The 27,704-nt window shown below is 43.5% G+C and overlaps 1 protein-coding gene across 1 annotated transcript in view; it reads left to right on the top strand.

Moving 5' to 3' along the window:
* lama4 (laminin, alpha 4) overlaps window positions 1–23,773 on the top strand; it is a 30,604-nt gene extending 6,831 nt beyond the window's left edge. The window contains exons 7-40 of the mRNA XM_029676994.2: window positions 177–357; window positions 1,146–1,229; window positions 1,369–1,520; window positions 1,832–1,942; window positions 2,577–2,688; window positions 2,979–3,143; window positions 3,238–3,431; window positions 4,691–4,807; window positions 7,764–7,912; window positions 8,245–8,386; window positions 8,496–8,589; window positions 8,684–8,800; window positions 8,936–9,121; window positions 9,243–9,379; window positions 9,723–9,887; window positions 10,636–10,781; window positions 11,120–11,282; window positions 11,503–11,636; window positions 11,791–11,962; window positions 12,146–12,277; window positions 12,401–12,543; window positions 12,730–12,859; window positions 12,973–13,110; window positions 14,660–14,793; window positions 14,971–15,126; window positions 15,521–15,674; window positions 16,128–16,321; window positions 18,470–18,659; window positions 20,336–20,491; window positions 20,990–21,149; window positions 21,812–21,942; window positions 22,022–22,115; window positions 22,254–22,373; window positions 22,576–23,773. Coding sequence (XP_029532854.2) covers window positions 177–357; window positions 1,146–1,229; window positions 1,369–1,520; window positions 1,832–1,942; window positions 2,577–2,688; window positions 2,979–3,143; window positions 3,238–3,431; window positions 4,691–4,807; window positions 7,764–7,912; window positions 8,245–8,386; window positions 8,496–8,589; window positions 8,684–8,800; window positions 8,936–9,121; window positions 9,243–9,379; window positions 9,723–9,887; window positions 10,636–10,781; window positions 11,120–11,282; window positions 11,503–11,636; window positions 11,791–11,962; window positions 12,146–12,277; window positions 12,401–12,543; window positions 12,730–12,859; window positions 12,973–13,110; window positions 14,660–14,793; window positions 14,971–15,126; window positions 15,521–15,674; window positions 16,128–16,321; window positions 18,470–18,659; window positions 20,336–20,491; window positions 20,990–21,149; window positions 21,812–21,942; window positions 22,022–22,115; window positions 22,254–22,373; window positions 22,576–22,721 — 4,899 coding nt within the window. The 3' untranslated portion in view covers window positions 22,722–23,773. The remainder of the gene's footprint in view (window positions 1–176; window positions 358–1,145; window positions 1,230–1,368; window positions 1,521–1,831; window positions 1,943–2,576; window positions 2,689–2,978; window positions 3,144–3,237; window positions 3,432–4,690; window positions 4,808–7,763; window positions 7,913–8,244; window positions 8,387–8,495; window positions 8,590–8,683; window positions 8,801–8,935; window positions 9,122–9,242; window positions 9,380–9,722; window positions 9,888–10,635; window positions 10,782–11,119; window positions 11,283–11,502; window positions 11,637–11,790; window positions 11,963–12,145; window positions 12,278–12,400; window positions 12,544–12,729; window positions 12,860–12,972; window positions 13,111–14,659; window positions 14,794–14,970; window positions 15,127–15,520; window positions 15,675–16,127; window positions 16,322–18,469; window positions 18,660–20,335; window positions 20,492–20,989; window positions 21,150–21,811; window positions 21,943–22,021; window positions 22,116–22,253; window positions 22,374–22,575) is intronic.
* Window positions 23,774–27,704: the final 3,931 nt, after the last annotated feature.

Genomic DNA, 27,704 nt, shown 5'->3' with positions numbered 1-27,704 from the left:
TGGACACACATTCACACTGTTGGACAGTCTTCCCTGATAACTAAAGCAAAGCAGGTGGAGAAGAGAGCAGACAAAATCATTTAGGCTACTGTGAATACACCTGTATATAGTTAACAGCATGAACAACAACAGCAAGCAAAACTAACTAGAAGGCTTGTGTCTATAATGTGCTTTAGGAGGGTCACACGGGTTTCAACGGTTGCCAGGGCTGCCGGAGGTGTGACTGTGGGGCTGCCGGTATCCGGCCTACTTGTCATCCTCTGACCCACAGCTGCCAGTGCCAACCAGGGGCCGGAGGCCGATACTGCGAGCGCTGCCTCCCAGACCACTGGAACTACGGCCCCTCAGGGTGCCAGAGTAAGTCATGTGACCCTACTCCCATCTCAATCACCCACATGCAGGAAATCCTGGAATCAAAAGCTAGTGTCTGTCATAGATGTAAAAAAATAAATAAAAAAAAATCACTCTCTGTGTTTCACACACTCAAGAACATAAACCACCCAGACCAGTTTGGTCAAACATTCGGAACCGAAATTGTTTTCCCCAGAGTTTTTACTGTTACTGCAGCTAGCTAGTCAGTCCACTGTTCTCACACCCACTCAAACATGATGTCAGGCAGGCATCTGCTGCAATCTGCAACCCCGGGGCCAGCTGTACACATTTGTACACGATCACAAGGACAAACTGCAGCTAGCATCCAACTTTCCTCTGACATCACCGCCCAGCCCCAATTAATCTGGCCAGCTGCCAAAATCATCCCACAGCCACAGTATAGAGAACCAGGGAATTAAATTCAAGTTTTATTTGTCACGTGCGCAAGTACAGTGAAATGCTTAAAGCTGCTATGTAACTTTTGGGCAACCCAACCAAATTCACATAGAAATGTGAGTTGTAGAACTGTCATTCTCATTGAAAGCAAGTCTAAGAAGCGGTAGATCTATTGCGCTATTTCTATGCTGCCCATTCTTTACTTTCGGTTTTGTACACCAGCTTCAAACAGCTTGGGTTCAATCATATTTTTGGTACCCAGACTGACTCTCACGTGTCCGGCTGATAAAGCATTCGACTTGATGAAGGGAACTCCACATTGTAATCAACTGTAGCTATATATGAGGTGCATGTGTGTGTCTGTTTCTTCCATCCAGAATGTGACTGCGCTAGCGGGCACTGTGACATGCACACTGGGGAGTGTTTGCCAGAAGCAGCCATGGTCAACCCCTGCAACATCAGTAAGAGGGCCTGGTTAGAAATAAAAAAGACATTTCAGTTCATCGTTAAACAACTATTTATTTGTGTTGGACTGATGTGATGTTGGGGAAATGACATAGAAAATCATTTTGTCGTCATTTGGCTCCTCCCTCCTATCAGGTTGTGATGAGTGTATCTGGCACCTGACTGGTGACCTGAGGCTGTCCAATAAGACGCTGGACCAGGTGAAGGTCAGTGTGTTGAACATCTCCACGGGGGCTGCAGCCAATGACAGGCTCAAGTACTACAACTACACCGCCCACCGTCTGCAGGTAGAGTACAGCCTCTCTTTCTGCTCACGCTGATATAGTCGGGACTCAATCATGTTGATACACACCTATATTATCAGTTCCTTCTGATTTAAACAAGAGAAATGAGCAACTTCAGGAGTTTAACTATTACAAAGCCGCTGGATATTGGCAAATCTCACACACTAAACACCCAACCAACTAAATAACCAACCAATACACCAAACATTGTACAGTGCACATCACACAATTCTCTTCTCACAACCCTAACACGCATAGACTGTATTGTAATAGTATTGTGTAAGTGTATCTAACTTCTCCCGTTTTGTTTTCAGACTCAGTTTATGAACTGGAGAAATAAGTCATCTATGATGAGGACACAGACAGGGCAGCTGGAGGAGGCTAGTGCTGCTCTACTCTCAGACATGAACAATCTGGCAGAGACGGTAAGAGGACACCTTCATCGCTCATCTAACTCACTCGCACTCCTCTTCCTCCCTCTTCCACTGTTTACATTACGCTGGAGGGTGAAATAAAGTCCACCTGCAGAAAAACGTTTCTATTCATCCCCGAAACACAACCAAAACAAACTGCAAATGCATCCAACAAGTTTGTAGAGTTGCAAGCTTGATGTAGTCATTGCATGCTGGGAATATGGAGCAGATTACTAAACTTTTGACTAATTTTAATACACTAATAAGTGAATTTGCCCAAAAATGTATGACATCCTCAAATGGGGGGGGGGACTAGATACATGAAGTGCTTTCATTTCTAAACGGTAAAACAGATATGTATGAAAATACCCTCAAATATAAGGTGACATTCTGTACTGTCGCCTGAGAAAAAACATTTGACCTCAAATACAAAATCCTGGAGTATAGAGCCAGTAAGAATATTTTAGCTTCACTCTCCAAATAAATACGTAGGGGAGTGTAGATCAGTTAGCTTATCTCTCAGAGCAATCACATCTATTTTATTGAGCTGTAGTGGTAGTGTCCGGACTGTGTGATTGATTTGTGAGTTCTTGTGGTGTTTGTCTTGACTATGTCATTGATCTGTCTGGTGTTTGTGGTGGGCCAGGAGAGTGTAGTGAAGTCCACGGGGGACCGAGTGGACGAAGACACACTACAAAGCGTCACTCTGGCTAACGAGCTGACCACTAACCTCACCACCCTCAACGTACTCCTTGAAGGTAATTTTAGGTCAGCTAAAGCTACACTGCTATGCCTCTTTGAGTACTGTCCACCTTCCTTGCGATTATTATAGGCTTTTAGGTATGTTCTAAATGTTGATATGTGATTTCCAATTACTTTTGAATGGCGCCTTGGCTGAAGATTGAAATCCAAATCCCCGTTGCTGTATTTCCTACAGTCATCCATTTATCAGCGTTTGAGTTTTCGAGGGGCGCTTCTGGTAACGCGGCCTCAGTCATATCCCAGCCTTCCTTCACCCTGTGCTCCCTGTTATGTTTGTGTCTCACAGAAATGATCAGTGACTGGGAGCTCTACAGTGTCCATCAGGACCTGGACCCAGAGGTCATCAGAAAGAAGACGGCCATGGCCGAGGGCATGGTGACATTGATGAAGAAACTGGACCTGTCCCCACGAGAGCCCACCGCCACCGATGAGTCCACGGAGGCCCACGACCGTGAGGAAAACACGTGCTTGCGCATACACACACACATTTTTTGATGGTTTGTTACAAAAGGCTGCGTTTGGGGTCCCATTTGTGTGTCGTTCAGTCCTTAGAAACGTGCGTCAGCTGGAGAAGAAGCTGATCAGTACGGAAGGCCGCATGGCCCCGGTACGGGAGGTGCTCTCCCGCTTCACCAAAAAGCTCTCTGAGGCCCAGGAGATCCTCCAGAAGGCTGCCAACACTGTGCAGGAGACGGAGGACATGAACAAAGCCAACACCGTCAAATTCCAGAGGAGTGAGGTAACTTCCCACAACCCCTGGGGTCCGCTTGGCCCAAACCGTGCCGCCGGGAGCCGCTCTCGTCCTGGCTCCCCAAATGTCTCGAGCTGACTCCCTGACTCCCAGCCTCCCTGACCCTCTGACTCTCTGACTGACTTCCTGACTGGCCGGCTGACTGACTGACTGCCTGCTGGCCTGACTCCCTGGCTCTCTGGTTTCCAGCTCTCTGTGTTCGTCCGCTTGGGTTTATTACTACAGTTCACTGTGAGAACGCCCTGCTAAAGGGCAGTGCTAAAGTGTAATGTTGTTGAGTTCTGCCTCAATGCAGTCTACCTCTATCTCTTCTCTGAATGTTGTAGGAGTTCAGCTTGGCTTTATAACTGGAAAGCCACACTGTCCTGCTCCTGCCAAGGAATAGACCAGATATTTCTCTCCATCTGTATGGGGATTGTTGTTGTTCCCAAAGTCTGCCAGAGAACTCAATTACCCGTGGTATTTAGTAGTAGAGAACAGTAACACAGAAACAGCTGTTGGATTGGATTGTTAAGAGGCACAAACTGGGGGAGATACATTACTGCACCACACAATCATATCCCCATATAAAGAGGCTATGCCCCTTAGAGTTAAATACAGCTGCTTGACATTGAATTGGGTATCATGTGTACAGTCATTTTGTAAAGCTCCTTAACATTTCTTTAAGTCTGGGGCGTGTCTGTTCTGTTTATAGATCCGAAATACAATACAACAGGCCTGTTGGTCCTATTCATTACGGTGTGAAAACCTGAGGGATTGGGATTCTTTGTAGCACACAGACTGGCCTGTTGTCATGCCCAAGTTGACATTATGGGCCCAGTGTGGTTCAGGGCCTCTGCTGTAAACCAATGACATGAATGGTGCACTGTCCAAACAGGAGGCCTCCCATAATCTGGGGCTCTTCCTTCCCTAAGCAGATTGGTCAACACGAGTCGTAGCAACAGGAACAAAGCCAGGGTTACTCTGGGGGTAGGATAATGTTACTGTGCTATACTTATATCTTTGTCAACAAATATCTCTATCTTGCCTCTTTGGGGAAAAAACACATTTTTCATCCTTTTCATTTCACGTTTAATATTATTGTTCCTATGATTTATGTGCTTTTGTGATAAGAGTGTTCATATGGGAGACATGCATAACCTGTACTCACTACACATAATGTATAACCTGTCCATCGTATATCTCCTCCCACCAGCCTCCTCTGCTCTGTACTAAAACAAAGGTATGACTGAACATCTCTCTCCCAGGCCAAGCAGCAGATACTGGTGGAGAACTACGAAGCTGTGAATGACACCTTGCAGACAGCTGAAGACCTCGTCAAGGACACTGAGAATACTGTTGCTGAGATGGTTCTCCTGGTGCAGGTAAGGCCTGTTGTCTTTCTGTACAAGCCGCAGTCACCATTAACCTATGCCTGAAAGCTTTGTATTTTGGACCCACTGAATGAGGTCACCTGCATTATACATGTAATTACAATGGATTGGGTTGCTTCAGTGCATGTTTTGGATAGAGTACCTTCAGAAAGTATTCAAACCCCTTTACTTGTTCCACATTTTGTTGTGTTACAGCCTGAATTCAAAATGGATTAAATAGATGTTTTTTCCCTCACCCATCTATCCCATTATGACAAAGTGAAGACATGTTTAAAAAAGAATTGTGCAAATCCTGCAGAAATATCTCATTTTGGGGGCCTCCCGAGTGGCGCAGCGGTCTAAGGCACTACAGACCCGGGTTCGATCCCAGGCTGTGTCGCAGCCGGCTGTGACCCGGGAGACCCATGAGGCAGCAAACAATTGGCGCAGCGTCGTCCAGGTTAGGGGAGGGTTTGGCCAGCCGGTATGTCCTTGTCCCATTGTGCTCTAGCGTCTCCTTATGGAGGGTCGGGCGCATGCAAGCTGACTTCGGTCGCCAGCTGTACGGTGTTTCCTCCAACACGTTGGTGCGGCTGGCTTCCGGGTTAAGCGAGCAGTGTGTCAAGAAGCAGTGTGGCTTGGCGGGGCTGTGTTTCGGAGGATGCACGGCTCTCGACCTTCGCCTCTCCCGAGTCCGTACGGAAGTTGCAGTGATGGGACAAGACTGTAACTACCAATTGGATATCACGAAATTGGGGAGAAAAAGGGGGTAAAAAAAAAATGTTATAAAAATATTTCTCATTTACATAAGTATTCAAACCCCTTTGTCAATACATGTTAGAATCACCTTTGGCAGCAATTACAGCTGTGAGTCTTTCTGCATAAGTCTCTAAGAGCTTTGCACACATGGATTGTACAATATTAGCAAATTATTATTCAAATAATTATTTAAGCTCTTTCAAGTTAGTTGTTAATCATTGCTAGACAGCCATTTTCAAGTCTTGCCAAAGATTTTCAAGTCAAAACTGTAACTAGGCTACTCAGGAACATTCAATGTCGTCTTGGTAAACAACTCCAGTGTATATTTGGCCTTGTGTTTTAGGTTATTGTCCTGCTGAAAGTTGAAAGGACTCCCAGTTTCTGTTGGAAAGCAGACTGAATAAGGTTTTCCTGTAGGATTGCCTGTGCTGTGCTTAACTCTATTCCATTTATTTTTATCCAAAAGAAAACTCCCTAGTCCTTGCCGATGACAAGCATACCCATAATATGATGCAGCTACCACCATGTTTGAAAATACGAAGAGTGGTACTCAGTAATGTGTCGTGTTGGTTTTGCCCCAAACACAACACTTTGTATTCAGAACATAAAGCTAATTTTGTTGCCAAATCTTTTACAGTTTTACTTTAGTGCCTGATTCAGGATGCATATTTTAGAAAATGTGTATTCTGTACAGGCTTCCTTCTTTTCACACTGTCATTTAGGTTAGTATTGTGGAGTAACTACAATGTTGTTGACCCATCTTCAGTTTTCTCCCATCACAGCCAGTAAACTCTGTAACGGTTTTAAAGTCAGCATTGCCCTCATGGTGAAACCCCTGAGTGGTTTTCTTCCTCTCCGGCAACTGAGTTTGGAAGGACGCCTGTATCTTTGTAGTGACTGGGTGTATCGATACACCATCCAAAGTGTAATTAATCACTGCTGAAAAGGATATTCAATGTCTTTTTTACCCATCTACAATTAGGTGCGAGGCATTGGAAAACCTCCCTGGTCTTTGTGGTTGAATCTGTGTTTGAAATTCACTACTCGGGTGGGGGATCTTACAGATAATTGTATTTGTGGGTTACAGAGATGAGGTATTCAGAAACCATGTTAAACACTATTATTGCACACAGAGTGAGTCCATGCAACTTATTAGTTTAGTTTAGTTTAGTTTTAAAAACAAAAGCACACATAAAACTTAAAAACAAAAGCACACATAAAACTAAAAGTCATACATGCACATGAATAAAATAACACACAGTAAAGTCTGGGACTTATTTCCATTGTGGTCCTCTTGTATGTGACTTATGCACATTTTTACTCCTGAACATATTTAGACTTGCCATAACAAAAGGGTTGAATACTTATTGACTAAAGATATTTCAACTTTTCATTTTCTATTCATTTGTCAAAATGTCTCAAAACGGAATTCCACTTTGACATTATGGGGTATCGTGTGTAGGCCAGTGACACAACATCTAAATGGAATCCCTTTTGAATTCAGGCTTTAACACAACGAAATGTGGAAAAAGTCAAGGGGTGTGAATACTTTCTAAAGGCACTGTATGGCATGACAGGGAGAGTACCACGTATTGTCAATGCACTTTGTATGAATCCATGACAAATCTAACAGACACCCAAAATTATATTAGGGCATTTTTTGAGGTAGCATGAGATCAAAAACGCTGCTGCAAACTCTGACGCCCTCTGATGGCATTTTCTAAACGATTCATAATATTGTATACTACCCTCATGAAGTACATTTCGGTTTCAAAACTATAAGTACTACAAACACATGCTTAGTACTGTTAGAAAGGTAAGAACTTCATTCTTATAACCCACCAACATTTGCCAGACCCTGTACAGGACAGAAAACAATCGCTCAGAGTTTAACAGGTTATACAATTCCCCTTTTGAGGGGATACTTCAGGATTTTCGAAATGAAGCCCTTTGTAATTCTTCCCCAGAGTCAGATGAACTTGTGGATACCATTGGTATGTCTCTGCGTGAAGAATGTTGCTAACTACCATTAGCGCAATTGCTAACTAGCATTAGCATAATGGCTGGGCATTAATGGTAAGCATAGGGCTTCATTGCCAAAATCCCTTTAAATCAATTGGCTCTCTATTGGTTAAGTCAGTGGTGAAATAGAATCATTCAGACGTAACTTTGTTAGTTAAGTCCTGGAATGGGGTCTGTATCTGTGTAGAACGTGACTGAGTACCACGCTGCGATCGATGGCGCCAGCAAGCTGTTGCAGGAGAAGACTGAGGCGCTGTCCTTGGCAGACAGAGACCTAGTCCAGAGAGCCCAGGACCACGCAAAGGATCTACAGAGTCAAGCTACAGAGCTGGAGTAGTGAGTAGTAGTGCTGTCATATAGTAATGATCTCCTAATGGCATCACTCTAATGCACATCACATTGTAGAACCAAACAACCAACTGCTAAACACGACTTGATTATCCACTTTATTCCATTATAATGCACACCACATTCAAGAACAAAACCACCACTGAACATTATTCAAAACTGATCAACAATCAATCACACTTTACTTGAAGCACAAATGAGTAGTAGTAGTAGTATCACAGTTAAAAGAAGGCAAACACTACAGCTATGTTCTTTACCCTTAATGCTTTACAAAGATTCCAACTAGACCTTGACGTTGTTGTACGTTTCTTTCCACCCAGTGATCTGAAAGGCAGCGATGCCAACGGATTCGTGCAGAAGGCTCTGGATGCTGCCAATGTGTACAACAACATAGTCCAGTACATCGAAGAGGCCAACATCACTGGACTGGCAACACTGGATTTAGCAACAAGAGCTGAGGATGTAGGTTGTCCAAAATGCGCAGCAGTTAGCTACATTAGCTACATACAGTATTTAGGCTAATATAGAGTGCTTTTCAATTGATAAGCGAAAAATGTGCTGTCTATGGCAGGCCACCAACGGGATCAACACACAGCTGGGGTTCCTGAAGACCCAGAGTGACAACATCTTCAAGGAATCTATTTCATTGCATTCTGAGCAACTTGGTATGACATTTTTTAGATTGGGCAAGGTCTGGTTATTTTTAGACTAGACTGTACGGGTTCTCCTTGATGATTCATGTGTGAATTGTGTCAACAGAGGTTGAAACTGAGGTTCTGGACAATATTAAATATATTGAGGAGACCAAGGAGACCATGGATGACAACACCAAAAAACTAGAGGAAGTACTGAAAGACATCAAGGAAATTGAGCCAGGTAAAACACATTCTTGTTCTGGACCATAGCCTATCTAGGGTCTCTGACATGCACATCATTGTATTCACTGCCATTCACTGCTCTCCTCATCTCGGTACTGAATTTGTTGTTCTGAATTCCACTTTGATCTTCCAGGCAGAACCACCAAGCGTCTGGAGCTCACCAGGGAGGTGGCTGAAGGCACCCTGAACCGCTCTGTGGAGGTCCTGCAGACCATCACCCCCATCCACGAGAAGGTGGAGGAGTGGGCCACCAACATGAAGAACCAAGATTACTCTGCTGCAGCCTTTGACCGCGCTGTAGTCTCTGCTGGAAAAGCAGGTACAGTATACTCATCAACACTTCTACAGTATTTCAATCCTCGACAGAGTAGACTAAATTACTAAGCATTACCCTCAAACTAGTAAATGGTAATCCTCTCCATCCATGGTGGGGTTTTCAGTTGAGAACCTGTCTGAGCTGGTTCCTGAGCTGCTGGACAAGCTGCGTGTCATTGAGAAGAAGCCAGTGAACAACGTGACCACCAACATCATGAGGATCAGAGAGCTCATCGCCCAGGCCAGGAGTGTGGCCAAGAAGGTCAATATTATCACCTATCACCACCAATGAAAAACCCTGTACAGTCTTGTGTTACTATAATCCCAAGTCTTGTTCATAATCGAGTCCTGTATGACACAGATACAGTGCCTTCGGAAAGTATTCAGAGCCCTTGACTTTATCCACATTTTGTTAAGTTACAGCCTTATTCTAATATTGATAAAATAGTTGTTTTCCTCATCAATATACACACAATACCCCATAATGACATTTCTTTAATCCATTTTAAAATAAGGCTGTAACGTAACAAAATGTGGAAAAAGTCAAGGAGTCTGAATACTTTCCGAAGGCACTGTATATCATGTTTTGTTACACCATACTGTAGGTCCAAGTGTCCATGAAGTTCAACGGTCAGTCGTCGGTTGAAGTGCAGCCCCACATCAACGTGGCGGACCTTAAGACAGTGACCACCATCAGTCTGTTCATCAGGGTGGACCCAGATAAGGACCCTATTGAGGACCGCTTCATCTTCTATCTGGGAGACAGAAACGTGAGGAGGCTGGGGGGAGGGGGGTTAGGAAATAGGGAGCTGGGCTGGTGCTGGGTTCAGATCTACTTGTCCTGTATAGCCGACTCCTTTTGTTGTCATGCCACAACCATGGAAGTTGGCCATACAGCATAAACACATCTGGGATCAGGCTAGCATAGACCAGCATATAGCGCAACAGCCCCTGTGATAATGCTGACGTGTTTTTCTATTGTGTGCAAGAAGTGGGTGGGTTGGAGAAGGGGGTTGCAGAATGGCCCAGATCTGCCAATGAAAGTTCCCAGACTTGGACCCTGAGGATGGCTTGAGATAAAAGGGCGAGAGCAGCTTGTGTGCAGATGAATGGTTTGTTGTGATCATGTGAGCAGAAGAGGCCTTTGAGACAGTTGCCTTTTTCAAAAGGTTTCCGGGAGACGCCTGTTGTGTGCGCCACTGCCGCCAAAGTCGGGGCTCATTTACATAAATGCCGTTACCCCCCCACCCACAGGAGCTCTCCTCTCTGGGCCTCTCTGTTCTCTTTAATGATGCTGCTTACCCTGGTGATTCTGCCACTGCTGTAAATTATGCAGTGGTGTTTGTGTAAGTCTGCTTGATGCTTAGAAATGGCGCTCTGTGACCCTTCGTTGGTTTTATAAAGCAAAGATTAGGAGATTTTCCTGAATAAGATCGCAGGCAGGGATTCAATATTACAATACAGGCACTGTGCTGTATAAAACCTGTCACCTTGGTTTCTCTCCTACATATCATATAGGGTAAGAAGGACTACATGGGTCTGGCCATCAAGAATGACAACCTGGTGTACATCTACAACCTGGGAGGGGAAGATGTTGAAATCCCGCTGGGTTCAAAGCCCGTCAGCCAATGGCCTCCAGTCTTCAACCTCATCAAAGTGGAGAGGTACAGTAGTGTGTTACCTAAGCAACAGATCCAGTCGCACAGATAGACTGGCATAGCCTGGTAGCAGATCAACTGATGCTTATTAGACAAGACATCTGTCGTGTCTGTCGTCATGCCATACATGTTTCATGAAGGACAAGCGATGACAAAGAACTTGGCTAAAGCACATACAGTACAGATTTGCAACCTTGCTAAAGACCGTCCGTCCATTCACACAGACAGGACATCTGTCTCGTCTAACCACTCATAGGGATTCATGAGGCTGTTCTGCCCATGCAGTATGTAACGGTGTTGATGGGACTGATTATTCACACTTCTTTGTGTCTTTGTTTTGACAGGCTGGGCAGACATGGAAAAGTGTTCCTGACTGTGCCCAGTCAGACGTCCACTGACGAGCAGAAGTTCATCCAAAAGGGCGAAGCCTTTGGCACCGACTCCCTGTTCAACCTGGACCCTGAAGACACTGTCTTCTTCGTGGGTGGCGTCCCCGCTGACGTCAGGGTACGGTATCACTTTCTAACAGGATATGACATCGACCTCTGATCAGAGTTCTGTGGCATTGGCTAATGCGTAGCAGACCATTTCCATCGTACAATATTGATCTAAACTGTACTTCACTCATGAACCACTGACACAGCAGAATTGAATCAGTATTGCGATGACTCTCTATTTACTTTTTCCTTCCAAGATAAGATTCTGAATGTTTTGTTTTTCCTTGTAGCTTCCACCTGCACTCAGCCTAGCTCCTTTTGTGGGCTGCATCGAGTTGGCCTCTTTAAATAATGATGTCATCAGTCTGTACAATTTCAAACAGACGCACAAGATGGATGTAGTTGCTTCAACACCTTGTCCCAGGTATGACGTACTGTATCTTGTCTATATACGTTTTCTGTTGGGAACATTAGATATTACCTCTGCCCTTAAAGAGTCCACGTCTCCATCTGAGGCTCCTTCAGGCAAGTCGCTTCATTTCGACTTAACTCTAGCATTGTTTTCTTTGGCGTATCAGGTATAAGCTGGCATTCTCGCAGAGCCGTATCGCCAGCTACCTGTTTGACGGAACTGGATATGCCCTCATCAACAACATGGAGAGGAGGGGTAAATTTGGCATCGTCACCCGGTTTGACATTGCTGTTCGGACAGTAGCAAACAACGGCATCCTGTTACTCATGGTCACCGGGGTAAATATAGTAGCGAAAATGTCCCCTTTATTTTTGAACAAGCAACATAGTGTCAGTCAGTGATGCAATGCTATGCCTTGCAATTCTTCAGAGAGCATAGAGAGATTTACCAATACTTTTTCTGCGTCATGTTACTTGGGGGAAAATGACTCTAGAAAAAAACTGTTCAATAATTCATTCCAGGACAAGTTCTTCCTGTTAGAGTTGAAGAATGGCTTCCTACGTCTCATGTACGATTTTGGCTTCAGCGGAGGCCCGATCGTCATGGAGAGTAACTTACCTAAACTACAGATCAATGACGCAAGATACCATGAGGTAAATCTAAATCAGCCCATTGTCTTTCTGTCGGGAGGGGTGTGCCTATTGAGATGTGAATGCAATCCATTTCCTTTCAACAGTAGGCCCAATCCAATCTAAGCTGTGCTGTTCTTTTTATAGGTGTCAGTCATCTATCATTACTCCAAGAAGATCATTCTATTGGTGGACAAGAGTCACGTGAAGTCCATGGAGAATGAAAAAAAAACGTTGCCCTTCTCCGATATCTACATAGGAGGGGCCCCCTCGCGCATTCTCCTCTCCAGGTGAGTCAGTTATCTAATCACACATGTGCACTTCCTCACACCAATCCAAGGACCTTAAGAGGTCTTCCTTTGTAAGCATAGTTGACAATTGTAACACAATATCAACAGATTGTTACATTAGCATTACACTGAGTACAGTTGGACGGCAGGCCCTATGTGACTATGAGCATATTCCCTCTCCCCCAGGCCTGAGCTATCCTCCCTGATGGGGCTGAAGGGCTGTGTGAAGGGCTTCCAGTTCCAGAAGAAAGACTTTAACCTCCTGGAGGAACCAGGCACTATTGGCATCAGCAGCGGTTGTCCTGAGGAGTCCTTTGTATGTACTGTAGTCCATAGCAAATGCTACTAGACAAAGCATTGGTGGTGTATACAGAATCAACTGAACTACAATAGTTGACAATGTCCCTGTTGTGTCTTGGATTCTAACAGATGTCCCGTAAAGCCTACTTCACTGGAGAGAGCTACCTGGGGTCTGCAGCAAAGATATCTCCCTTCGACGCCTTCGAGGGTGGCCTGAACTTCAGGACACTGCAGCCTACTGGTCTACTGTTCTACCACATCGAAGGGGTATATTGATTCTTGCCTGAATTGTATTTATTTGTTTCATAAACTCAACAACAAAAGAAACGTCCTCTCACTGTCAACTGCGTTTATTTTCAGCAAACGTAACATGTGTAAATATTTGTATGAACATAAGATTCAACAACTGAGACATAAACGGAACAAGTTCCACAGACATGTGGTTATCAGAAATTGAATAATGTGTCCCTGAACAAAGGGGGGGGTCAAAATCAAAAGTAACAGTCAGTATCTGGTGTGGCCACCAGCTGCATTAAGTACTGCAGTGCATCTCCTCCTCATGGACTGCACCAGATTTGCCAGTTCTTGCTGGGAGATGTCACCCCACTCTTCCACCAAGGTACCTGCAAGTTCCCAGACATTTCTGGGGGGAATGGCCTTAGCCCTCACTCTCCGATCCAAAAGGTGCCAGACGTGCTCAATGGGATTGAGATCCGGGCTCTTCACTGGCTATGGCAGAACACTGCCATTCCGGTCTTGCAGGAAATCACACACAGAACGAGCAGTATGGCTGGTGGCATTGTCATGCTGGAGGGTCATGTCAGGATGAGCCTGCAGGAAGGGTACCACATGAGGGAGGAGGATGTCTTCCCTGTAACACACAGTGTTGAGATTGCCTGCAATGACAACAAGTTCTATCCGATAATGCTGTGACACCACGCCCCAGACCATGACGGACCCTCCACCTCCAAATCGATCCCGCTCCAGAGTACAGGCCTCGATGTTAGGTTCATTCCTTCTACGATAAACGCAAATCCGACCATTTTTGCCAGTCCTGTCTGGTCCAGCGACGGTGGGTTTGTGCCCATAGGCGACGTTGTTGCCGGTGATGACCTGCCTTACAACAGGCCTACAAACCCTCAGTCCAGCCTCTCTCAGCCTATTGCGGACAGTCTGAGCACTGATGGAGGGATTGTGCGTTCCTGGTGTAACTCGGGCAGTTGTTGTTGCCATCCTGTACCTGTTCCGCAGGTGTGATGTTAGGATGTACCGATCCTGTGCAGGTGTTGTTGCACGTGGTTTGCCACTGCGAGGACGATCAGCTGTCTATCCTGTCTCCCTGTAGCGCTGTCTTAGGCGACTCACAGTACGGACATTGCAATTTATTGCCCTGGCCACATCTGCAGTCCTCATGCCTCCTTGCAGCATGCCTAAGGCATGTTCACGCAGATGAGCAGGGACCCTGGCCATCTTTCTTTTGGTGTTTTTCAGAGTCAGTAGAAAGGCCTCTTTAGTGTCCTAAGTTTTCATAACTGTGATCTTAATTGCCTACCGTCTGTAAACTGTTAGTGTCTTAATGACCATTCCCCAGGTGCATGTTCATTAATTGTTTATTGTTCATTGAACAAGCATGGGAAACAGGATTTAAACCCTTTACAATAAAGATCTGTGAAGTTATTCAGATTTTTACAAATTATCTTTGAAAGACAGGGTCCTGAAAAGGGGATGTTTCTTTTTTTGCTGAGTTTGTGAGTTCCAAAGGAACTGCAAAGGAAATACAACTGTTGTTCAACTCCAAACTCTATTCCTCCTTCAGTCTGATGAGTTTACCATCGCTCTGGAGAACGGAGCAGTGGTATTGAACTCCAGGGGCACCAGAGTCAAATCACACAAGAAGCAGTACAATGATGGAATGACCCATTTCCTGGTAGCTTCAGCGAATAATGACAAGTAAGAATCCAACGTATCGTAAAAAACATCTCCCTTTATCTGGCAATTATTTTTTACGGATTGCCTCGCTGTCAAGCCACATAGATATTTTTTCATATTTAAAAGTGTGATTTACTAGCAAAATGTATTATAATTGTTCACTGTAACAATTGACCGATAACTATCTATCGCCATCAGATATGAGCTGGTGGTGGATGACAAAGACAAGCATGAGAAGAAACGTCCGTCCTCCCCCGCCTCAGCCTCCACAGTGAGGAGCTTCTACTTAGGAGGCTCTCCCAGTAGCAGCATCAAGAACTTCACTGGCTGCATCAGCTACGCCTACATCAGCAGGTGACCTGGCCCCCCTCTCACTGCGACAGCACTCAGATCACATTAAAAGCCTAATGCGTTTGACGTCATGGAGTGTAATGGATTGCATCTAATATTAGCAAGTGAACGAGTCCAAGGTTGTACACACCTCTTCTCTCCAGAGAACGTTGTTATGATAGCAAGCTCATTGGACATCTGGCTCAGGTCGGTTGGTGAAAACCTTGCTGCCTAGCTGTATCTATGAGAGGAAGAAAGCCAGGCAGAGTTGCTGTTGAGAGCCGAGTGGGAGGACATGGAGTGTGTTTCCATGGAGACAGAGTTGTGTGTGTGTGTGTGTGAGTATCTCTATGGCTCTTATGTCTTTGGCACTGAGTTGCTAGTCTCTCTCTCTCTCTCTCTCGCTCTCTCTCTCCAGACAAGACAGGGACATTGAGCCTGAGGACTTTCAGAAGTACACTGAGAATGTCCAGACCTCCCTGCAGGACTGCCCTGTGGAGCGACCGCCCGCTGCCCTGCTCTCAAAGCACAGCAAAAACTCTGCCAAATCCAACCAGGGCCATACTAGGAAGGTAAAGAAATGAAGATCATTTAAATACATGTCATTGAACCCGAGTTTGGCTTCTAAGAGCTTATGCCTGCCGGATACAAAAAAGTCATCAGTATTCATTCATAAAAAATGCCTGTCTTTTCAAGTCTTAAAAGAGTCTATAAACACTTAAAGATGGAATCCTTAATTGGTGATACTGCCACATCCGTTTGGGATAATACATTAACAAAGAAGTCACCCCAAACAACAAACACCTCGGACATCATTGCACGTGTAATTGAACAGCAGAATATGAACTGCAATGTTTTTTCCCCGTGCTGCCGGAGGAGCCATTCCCCACAATAACAAAGGCGCTGGGGCAAACAGTAGCGCTGCTTCCCCCAATTTTGATCGTTAAAGATGATACTGTATACCGAACAATAGGCATGCATTGACCCACTACTAACAGTCAAATAACTTCCATTCTCTCAATAAGGTGGGCAGAGACAAGATCAACCAGCCACAAGGCCTGTTGGGACTGAACAGTGATGACCAGGAGCCAGGAGAGACAGAAGAGACACCATGCTACCTGTCCGCCAGGCCCCATGCCACCCGCCACGCCCACCACTACGGGGGTATAGCCAACAGCAGGCAGGAGTACACTGACATCCCAGAGTCCCTCGCTGAGAGGTAAGGCCAGGAAAGGGAAGAACACCTGGCTTGCATCCCAAATAGCACCCTATTCCCTATATAGTGTACTACTTTTGACCAGGGCCCATAGATGTGGTAAAGAGGTCAATGGAACTCAACCAAAACAATGGAAATGCCATGGAAACGCCTGGGTTAAAGATGCTGTCTGGGAAAGATCCCCAATCTCCTCATTGCCCCCCAGCAAAATGATCCTACATGTAGGCTAGTGTTTATATGTGTATTTCACACTATGTTGAGGTACAAATCAGAGTATAATGCTTTTATGGATGTCAACCCCAACACATGTTCATGTCATCGTCACCAATCAACTGCAGTACAGTTAAAAATGACTTTGACTACCACCACCGATGTATGCTAGCTACTCTATGCTACCAGCTTATATGAACGGGAGTTAGCATTTAGCAGACACATCTCAACCTGAAAAGAGACAACTTCTAAATGTTATGCAAAAACAACCAAATATATCCATATCAGACTTTATTAGCCACATTGTGGGCCTGTTCCAATAAATCAACCATGACGGATTTGACAAATATCCACTTTGTTAGATCAATCCTGCATCCTTCCTCTATCCCCCCATGGTCTGCATTCCAATGACCTCTTCACCGCATCTATAGGGCTCTGTATAAAGGTAGTACATTGTGAAGGGAATAGGGTGACATTTGGGACACAACCTGGGGGTACAACATAGGTGATTGGTCAAGCAGAGGTCGACCAGAGGTCAACCAGAGGTCAACCATGAACCCACTCTACACATGAACTCCACTCTGTTTTCTTGGTCTAAGTACTAGTCACATGCACTTTACTCTGGGTCTCTGAGTAATGGTCTGAGTATAGTATAATTAAGCAATAAGGCACAAGGTAGTGTGATATATGGCCACTATACCACGGCTAAGGGCTGTTCTTAAGCACGAAGCAATGCGAAGTCATCCGTGGTATATTGGCCATATACCATAAACTCCCAAGGTGCGTTATTGCTACCAACGTAATGACAACAGTAAAGCGTTTTTTGTGTCACACTCGTGGGTATAGGTCTGTCATAAAACAGGTTGTTTGGATCCTGGATGCTGATTGGTTGATATGCGGGAGTTGTGGGACAACCATGACGTGTTAATGTCATAATCCCCTCTGGGAAAAAAGCCTCTACAGCTTTATTTTCCCATGCTGCTATTTGGTTTGCAACAGTTGGATGTTGCCTTCCACTGCGCCGATGTCCAGGCACGGCGTCCTGTTGTCATGCCCTGACCATAGAGAGCCTTTTTATTCTCCATTTTGGTTAGGTCAGTGTGTGACTAGGATGGGTGATCTAATGCATTTATTTCTGTTGGCCTGGTATGGTTCCTAATCAGAGGCAGCTGTTTATCGTTGTCTCTGATTGGGAATCATATTCAGGCAGCAATTTCTCCACTGGTTTTTGTGGGATCTTGTTTGTGTGTAGTTGCCTGTGAGCACTCCATGACTTCACATTTAGTTTGCTGTTTTTGTGAGTTTCCTTTATTAAAACATGTGGAACCCAAATCACGTTGCACGTTGGTCTGAGTATATTTCCAGTTCGTACGACGATCGTGACACCTGTATGCCTCTACTACCTGTGCAACAATGTTTCATTTTACAAATGCGGTCTCTCCCGTGCCTGTAAGCTAGCTAGCTAGCCCATAAATGAACGCAAAACTAATAATTCACCATGGAAACCGTAAACACTCTGAATCCCATTAATTCATTAACCAGAGCAGTGCGGCCTATGTAGCCATATTGGATATTTATTAAATAAATATTTATTGAAGTTATTGTCTCATCATCATTGATTATCTGCTAGCTACAAGCCAATGGCTTGTTTAGCATAGCAACGTAGAATGAAACTAATTAACGACTGGGTCAAAACATTAGAAAATAACTAACGACCAGCACGCTTGGGTAGCAACTTCAGAATGCAAAAACGAATGTACCCATGTTTTACTGAGAAAGTTATTCATATTTTTCTAAACCGTATTACGGTAACCATTTTATAAAAGCAATAAGGCCCTCAAACCCTTCTTAAGCCTTATTACTTAAATATACCACAGCTTTCTGCCAATCAGCATTCATGGCTCGAACCACCCAGTTTATAATGCACCTTTTACCTCCCAGGTCTCACTTCTCCCTGTCCCTGAAGACCCAGTCCCCGTTCGGCCTCATCTTTTATGCATCAGACGAGGCAGAGGACAACTACATGGCTCTGTTTCTTTCCCATGGGAAGCTGATGTACACCTTCAACCTGGGTCAAGAACAGGTCAAGGTCAAGAGCCCGGAGAAGTACAATGACGGAACATGGCACAATGTAAGTAAATATACACAAAAGTTTTAGAACACCTACTCATTCAAGGGTTTTTTCTAAATTGTTACTATTTTCTACATTGTAGAATAATAGTGAAGACATCAAAACTATAAATAACACATGGAATCATGTAGTAACCAAAAAATTGTTAAACAAATCAAAATATATTTTATATTTAAGATTCTTCAAATAGCCACACTTTGCCTTGATGACAGCTATGCACACTCTTGGCATTCTCTCAACCTGCCTCATGAGGTAGTCACCTGGAATACATTTCAATTAACAGGTGTGCCTTCTTAAAAGTTCACTTGTGGAATTTCTTTCCTTCTTAATGCGTTTGAGCCAATCAGTTGGGTTGTGAAAAGGTAGGGGGGTATACAGAAGATAGCCCTATTTGGTAAAACACCAAGTCCATATTATGGCAAGAACAGCTCAAATAAGCAAAAGAGAAACGACAGTCCATCATTACTTTAAGACATGAAGGTCAATCGATATGGAACATTTCAAGAACTTTGTGCAGCTTCAAAAACCATCAAGTGCTATGATGAAACTGGCTCTCATGAGGACCGCCACAGGAATGAAAGACTGCAGAGGATAGGTTCATTAGAGTTACCAGCCTCAGAAATTGCAACCCAAATAAATGATTCACAGAGTTTAAGTAACAGACACATCTCAACATCAACTGTTCAGAGGCGACTGTGTGAATCAGGCCTTCATGGTCGAATTGCTGCAAAGAAACCACCACTAAAGGACACCAATAAGAAGAAGAGACTTTCTTGGGCCAAGAAACATGAGCAATGGACATTGGACAAATTTCCACCAGTCTTTTGGTTTGGAGTCCAAACTGGTTCCAACCGCCGTGTCTTTGTGAGACGCAGTGTGGGTGAACGGAGGATCTCCGCATGTGTATTTCCCACCGTAAAGCATGGAGGAGGAGGTGTCGTGGTATGGGGTGCTTTGCTGGTGACACTGTCTGTGATTTATTTAGAATTCAAGGCACACTTAACCAGCATGGCTACCACAGCATTCTGCAGCGATACCATCATTTATTTTTCAACAGGACAATGACCCAACACACCTCCAGGCTGTGTAAGGGATATTTTACCAAGAAGGAGAGTGATGGAGTGCTGCATCAGATGACCTGGCCCCCACAGTCCCCCGACCTCAACCAAATCGAGATGGTTTGGGATGAGTCAGACTGGAGAGTGAAGGAAAAGCAGCCACAAGTGCTCAGCATATGTGGGAACTCCTTCAAGACTGTTGGAAAAATATTCCAAGTGAAGCTGGTTGAGAGAATGCCAAGCGTGTGCAAAGCTGTCATCAAGGCAAAGGGTGGCTATTTGAAGAATCTCAAATATAAAATATTTTTAAATTTGTTTAAAACTTTTTTGGTTACTACATGATTCCATGTGTTATTTCATAGTTTTGATGTCTTCAATATTATTATACAATGTATAAAATAGTAAAAAATAAAGAAACCTTTGAATGAGTAGGTGTTCTAAAACTTTTGACCGGTAGTGTACTTATTCCCCATTAACCATATACTAAAACACATAACTTTTACCTCTGACATCTGTCACACATAAATAGATTGTTCTATGGGATAAGCCACTCATTTTCAGCAGTGACATAGTTCTACCCGACAGTGTAACAGCCCTGTCTTGTCTCTCCTCCTGCAGGTTATTTTTATTCGTGATGGGAATCTGGGCCGATTAATCATTGATGGGCTGACACTGCTGGAGGATAGAGCTCAGGGCTCCAACATCTCCTGGCACGTCAGCAGTACCCTCTATGTGGGAGGGGTGCCACCAGGGAGGGCCCAGCAGAACATACTGGTAAGATACACCCCTTAGTGCCCAGGGCTGCACCCCAAATGGTACCCTATTCCCTATGTAGTGTACTACTTTTCACAAGGGTCAAAAAGTTGTGCACTATATAGGGAATGAGGTGTAATTTGGGACACAGAGCAGGACCTTATAGCCTACTGAAGGAAAATGGAGCAGAATGTTTTTACAGTGGAAACATATCAAAACCCTGGCCAAGAATGTATAAGAAGAACTAAAAAGTCAAGATCCTGACCTTTCGATAAAGAACATTATAAGAGATGTCTGGAATGATTTATGGTCCTCTAGTCTTTTCTGGCATATGTTCACACTGGGAGCCATCCAAGTATTTTCACTTCAGACTGCTGTACTCAGACGAAACGTTTCCCACAGAAAACAATAAACCATCAATGTGACCCCTCTCTGGGGTCTGTTAGTGGAACATATTACCTACAGATATCTGTACTACCACCCATTTACACTTTCCTGTGCTGTATTTGTCTCCAATAGAGAAACTCTGCGTACAGCTTCACTGGCTGTGTGAAGAACTTCCAGTTGAATGGCCAATGGCTGTCCTCCGTGTCCCAGGCCTTCGGGGTGACACCGTGCTTCGAGGGACTCTCTGAGCCGGGGACATACTTCTCTGAAGAGGGAGGATATGTCGTCTTGGGTAAGACACAAACACACTTTGCCAAGCCTCTCCATTTAGCTAGGAATTAAAAAAGTAATGGCATATGATTATCCTCAAGGCCCTTCTGGCTTTATACTGTGGCTGAACCCTACCAGATTCATTTGAAGTATGATACCAAAGGAAAAGCTTGTGAAACATTGATTTTCCTGCAATCTTCAGCACATACTCCACCCTATCATTGTACACGGTTCACTTTGGCAGGGCCTGGAGCTGTTTGGAAACAATGTGTCAGTTATATCACACGCCATGTCAGATTATCTCTGGAAAGCAGACAAAACCCCTGGGTCGCTCACGAATCACCACAGAGACGGGGAAGCAGAGAGGCTCTAGTCAGGATATCGGAATTTGATATGCCCAGTGCAGCTGTGGTGAAAATTTGGCCTGGTGGAAAAGTTGAGGGCGTGGAGGAGAGCTGCAATCTCCAAGGTCTTGGAAGCCAAGCTGCAGCTGTTTGAACGAGTGCAGAGCAATTTCACACCCTACTGTGGCTGGCTAAGTTTCACACGTGCACACGACCCCATTGGGCCGAAGTGCAGTGAAACATTCCAGGTTACAGGCGTTAAAGATGAGGTTCCGAACGGACAGAGGGGCTGGTAGAGCAGACTTTACTTGAATTACTCTTTCTGTCCGTCTCCCTCAAGATGACACGTTCAACCTGGGGCGGAAGTTTGAGCTGGTGGTAGAGGTGCGCCCCCGTGTGGCGTCAGGGGTACTACTGCATGTCTACACAGCAGCAGAGGAGTACTTAACGATGTATATTCATCGAGGAGCGGTAAGCGACTAATACAAAGCAATCAGTCATAATTTGCTATTAGTAGATCTTCAATGCAAGTATTGTTCTATGCTCACAGGTGGTGGTGCTGGTGAACAATGGGGTCCGTGAGTTCTTCACTCAGGTCACTCCTAGACTGGGTCTGTGTGATGGGAGCTGGCACAGGATCACAGGTAAGAGATCTCTTTTATTGCATTGACTGCCCCTGATTTAAACAGTATTGGACCACGGTTCATTTCCAATGATTGGCCCATGTTATGTGCAGTGGCTGACAACAATGTGTTCTGTTGTCCTTTCTGCCTCTGGTTCAGTGATCCGAGATGCCAATGTAATCCAGCTGGATGTGGACTCAGATGTCAACCATGTGGTGGGACCTCTCTACCACAGTACCCAGAATGCCAGGGCCCCTGTGTTCATTGGTGGAGCTCCAGGTCAGTGGCAAAGCCATGCATTTCAAGATGATTGAACTTCACACAAAATAGTTTTTTGCTAGACACTATCTGACATTCCAACTAACAAAACACATCCAAACTGTGAGTCCTTTGGTTACAGGGTGAGGCAGCACTATCAACCTTGAGTTTGCAAAATAAAAGGAAATGTGTTTATAATGTTGTTTATTATATATCTTCCTAGAATCTCTTCTCCCAGAGGGCATTGCCACTAGGAGGGCCTACACAGGCTGTATGAGGAACCTGATGGTGAACGAGAGCCAAGTGGCCTTCAGCAAAGCTGCCCTGGTCAGCGGGGCCGTCAGTGTGGGCTCCTGTCCAGCTGCCTAAAGGCCCTGTCATAACGAATACAGCCCAGCTCTCCAGCAACACGACTGACCAAATTCTGCTTCCTAACAAGTTTCCACACTGTCAATAAAGAATGAAAAGTCATTTTCATTGTGTTTTAAATTGTCTATTCTTGTTTGATGTTAACTAGAACAATGTTTGTTTTCATTTGGAAAAGAAAATGACCCGGCAACGTAACCAACCCTCCCATATGAATTAGTTTCACATTAGAAAATATCCCCCCAAAAGAGTTGGACTGCAACATGATGTGATTAAGGACCACTGCTCATATTATAGCCAACTTAAGAAGGCTTGTAACTGTATCACCCTATGAAAAGGTATCTTCATTTTCTGAAAGGCCCAGTACAGTCAAAATGCATTGTTTATATAATATTGTACAACAGCTGATGAAAATAACACTGTAAAAGTGTGAGAACATTTTTTATCAGTGTTATTTCCTGATAGTTGCTGGTTGAAAATACAATCTACACAAGACCTTCTAATCAGCAGGTTTGCATGGGCGGGATTTTCATTTTTTCATGGTGACATCACCATGCAGTACAGTGATTAATAGACCAATAACAAAGAGAATTCCAAACCTCTCTGCCAATAACAGCTAGTTTCTAGTTTTCCACTCCCAGACAGTACTAGCAAAATTCTTGTTTTTGCTAAAAAAGCTATTTTTGCCCATTTTAATGGAAATCTATTACAGTAATGTAGTTCATTGTTACCCAGAAATGATTTGATATATATATAAAAGGGCTGCATTGGGCCTTTAATCTACATTGGCAGAACTCATAAATCCACACTCCCACTCCAAAGGGATTGGTTTGGGTTTGGTTGATAGGAGCCTAAAGCATAGTTTATATTTTTGTCAGAGAGCTATGATGTACTGTAGGAGTGCAGCCAAGTCCAGTTCCAGACAATGCTTCCACCACCCTATGTTATCATCTCAATGCTGCCACATCTGTATGTAACAAAATCGTCTTCATTGCTTTGTCACAGTGCAGTTTTTCTACTTTTTTTCAGATTAATAAAATGTATATTCTAAAATCCTTGCTGTTATTGGTTTATACCCCTCACACACACAGAAAGAGAGAGGTCGGAAAGGAGAAAACGATGGCACGATTAGGTGTAGATCTTGGAACTAATGGCGGTGAAAGCGAGGAGGATTGGACTATGGTCCAAAAGAATGGGAAACGGGGAGAATTGAGAAGGGGCATATCGAGTTGCCAAACCTGAGGAATACATTTGAGATATTCAATCTGGTGGGAAGAGTGATGGGTAAAGTAAATGCTGGGAGGATTATGAGAAAAGGACAGTTTTTATTTGGTGTACTTCTGAGGATAAGAAAGAGTTTATGTTGTATGGGATTATAATCATGACAGAACTATGTGAATTTTGTATTTTACATTTTGTGGTCGCAAATAGAGTTTTGTGGTTGCAAGTACCATTCGCAAAATGTGTCATTTAATTTTGCACGCTTGGTATCAGGACGTGTGAAATGTTTAGCAACGGTCAAGAAAACTTTTAACTCTACATTTGAATACATTCAATAAGATTTGAAAGCATAATTTATATTCAAAATTACTGCACGTCCATTTACGACTATGAATATTCTGCTGTGAATAAAAAATACACTTGAAGATTTTGAATCTGCGCTCGCTCAGAGTTCTGTCACTGTTGTCACGTTGAAGGAAGTTTTGTCAATTTGTAGGATGAAATTTGCCAGTAAAATAATGATAGAATTAGTTCCACACATGGTGTAACTTTGGAAGCTCATTCAGTAACACAGACTTGGGTGATTTCTGTCCCAGGGGACTAAACTGTGCAAGTTTTTGTTCAATTAAGACCACAATTAGTTGAATGAGGTGTTAGTGAAGTACTGGAACAAAAACCTATACACAATTTCCCTTTGTTAGTCTATGCAGGTTCGTCATATGATTTCTAGGCACGTGGTGGAGATGATTACAACAATACTCCAAGGCAGGCCCCAGTATTCAGTGGTTGTGGCAGCATGCTGCTTTCTAGTGATCTTACTCCCTCTCCACCTAAAATGCAATAACAAAAACATGAATAACAATATGCCTATAAGTCAGTAACTTCGCAAAACTAAACAGTCACACGGAACCTAAACCGGCTGAGCACGTGCACCATCGCGCACAAATGTATTTTGTCCCCCCCACGCCAAACGCGATCACGACACGCAGGTTAAAATATCAAAACAATTATAATATCTGAACCAATTATATTAATTTGGGGACAGGTCGAAAAGCCTTAAACATTTATGGCAATTTAGCTAGTTAGCTTGCACTTGCGAGCTAATTTGTCCTATTTAGCTAGCTTGCTGTTGCTAGCTAATTTGTCTTGGGATATAAACATTGAGTTGTTATTTTACCTGAAATGCAAAGTCCTCTACTCTACCAATTAATCCACACATAAAACGGTCAACTGAATCATTTCTAGTCATCTCTCTTCTTTACAGTCTTTTTATTCTCTTGACGTTATATTGCAATTGGAAATTTTCATAAATTTGATGCATTACCGCCACTGACCTCGTTTGTCTTTCAGTCATCCACGTGGGTATAACCAGTGAGGAGATTGCATGTGGGTACCTGCTTCTATAAATCCATGAGGAGATAGGAGAGGCAGGACTTGCAGCGCGATCTGCGTCAGAAATAGAACTGATTTCTATTTTAGCCCTTGGCAACGCAGACGCTCATTGGCGTGCGCGAGCAGTGTGGGTGCAATAATTGAATAACATAGACTTCTAAATTAATTTTGCAAAGCTCGCGCACGCGACGCCAGCGGTGTGGTCAGCCTGTCATGTAAATGTCCACATCAGCCAAATGATACCCAACCAATACAGCCTATTAGTCTATTTGCAGTGAAATTTGGAGGAACATTTTTCTTTGCAACTTTTTCAGTCACCAATTAATAAATAAACAGGCAGTGGAATTAAGTACTTTGACAAAAAGGGTCTTTAAAATATAGCTATAGTCTTTAAAATATAGCTATAGTTTTTATTTTCTAGAAAACTAGCTAACATTAGCTACACTGCAGTGATTAAGGCGAGAGTTAGCTAGGTACCTTTCCCCCAGCAGTTTCAATTTAGCTAGCTAACGTCATTTTGCATTGATAGCAGGACAGGAAAATTGTCAAATTCACACGCTTATCAAGAGAACATCCCTGGTTATCCCTATTGCCTCTGATCTTGCGGACTCACAAACACAAATAATTCTGTCTATCCGTAAATAAAATTTAAAAAACATTGTGCCATCTGGTTTGGTTATTATAACGAATTTGAAATGGTTTATACTTTTGATACTTAAGTACAGTTGAAGTCGGAAGTTTACATACACCCTAGCCAAATACATTTAAACTCAGTTTTTCACAATTCCTGACATTTAATCCCTTAAAAAAACTGTTTTAGGTCAGTTAGGATCATCACTTTATTTTAAGAAAGTAAAATGTCAGAATAATAGTAGAGAGAATTATTTATTTATTTCGTCATATTCCTAGTGGGTCAGAAGTTTACATACACTCAATTAATATTTGGTAGCATTGCCTTTAAATTGTTTAACTTGGGTTAAATGTTTCGGGTAGCCTTCCACAAGCTTCCCACAATAAGTTGCATGAATTTTGGCCCATTCCTCCTGACAGAGCTGGTATAACTGAGTCAGGATTGTAGGCCTCCTTGCTTGCACACATTTTTTCAGTTCTGCCCACAAATTTTCTTTGGGATTGAGGTTAGGGCTTTGTGATGGCCACTCCAATACCTTGACTTTGTTGTCCTTAAAAGCCAGCTTGCAAACAAGCTTTAACTTCCTGACTGAAGTCTTGAGATGTTGTTTCAATATATCCACATCATGTTCCTCCCTCATGATGCCATCTATTTTCTGAAGTGCACCAGTCCCTCCTGCAGCAAAGCAACCACACAACATGATGCTGCCACCCACGTGCTTCACGGTCGGGATGGTGTTCTTCGGCTTGCAAGCCTCCCCCTTTTTCCTCCCAAAATAACGATGGTTATTATGGCCAGACACTTCTATTTTTGTTTCATCAGACCAGAGGACATTTCTCCAAAAAGTACAATCTTTGTCCTTATGTGCAGTTGTAAAACGTAGTCTGGCTTTTTTATGGCGGTTTTGGAACAGTAGCTTCTTCCTTGCTGAGTGGCGTTTCAGGTTATGTCGATATAGGACTCATTTTACTGTGGATACTGTGGATATAGATACTTTTGTACCTGTTTCCTCCAGCATCTTCACAAGGTCCTTTGCTGTTGATTGATTTATACTTTTCGCACCAAAGTACGTTTATCTCTCGGAGACCGAACGCATCTCCTTCCTAAGCAGTATGACGGCTGCGTGGTCCCATGGTGTTTATACTTGCGTACTATTGTTTGTACAGATGAACGTGGAACCTTCAGGCGTTTGGAAATTGCTCCCAAGGATGATCCAGACTTGTGGAGGTTTACACATTTTTTTCTGCGGTCTTGGTTGATTTCTTTTGATTTTCCCATGATGTCAAGCAACGAGGCACTGAGTTTGAAGGTAGGTCTTGAAATACGTCCACAGGTACACCTCCAATTGACTCAAATTATGTCAATTAGCCTATCAGAAGCTTCTAAAGCCATGACATTTTCTGGAATTGTCCAAGCTCTTTAAAGGCACAGTCAACTTATTGTATGTAAACTTCTGACCCACTGGAATTGTGATACAGTGAATTATAAGTGAAATAATCTGTCTGTAAACAATTGTTGGAAAATGTACTTGTGTCATGCACGAAGTAGATGTTGTTTGTTAACAAGACATTTGTGGAGTGGTTGAAAACGAGTTTTAATGACTCCAACCTAAGTGTACGTAAACTTCCTACTTCAACTGTATATTTAAAACCAAATACTTTTAGACTTTTACTCAAGTAGTATTTTACTGGCTGACTTTCACTTTTACTTGAGTCATTTTCTATTAACGTATCTTTACTTTT

The sequence above is a fragment of the Oncorhynchus nerka genome, linkage group LG13 (assembly GCF_034236695.1).
Source record: "Oncorhynchus nerka isolate Pitt River linkage group LG13, Oner_Uvic_2.0, whole genome shotgun sequence".
Classification (NCBI taxonomy): Eukaryota; Metazoa; Chordata; class Actinopteri; order Salmoniformes; family Salmonidae; genus Oncorhynchus; species Oncorhynchus nerka.
Note: the sequence above shows the minus strand (reverse complement) of the source record. Positions and strands in the feature narration are given on the sequence as shown.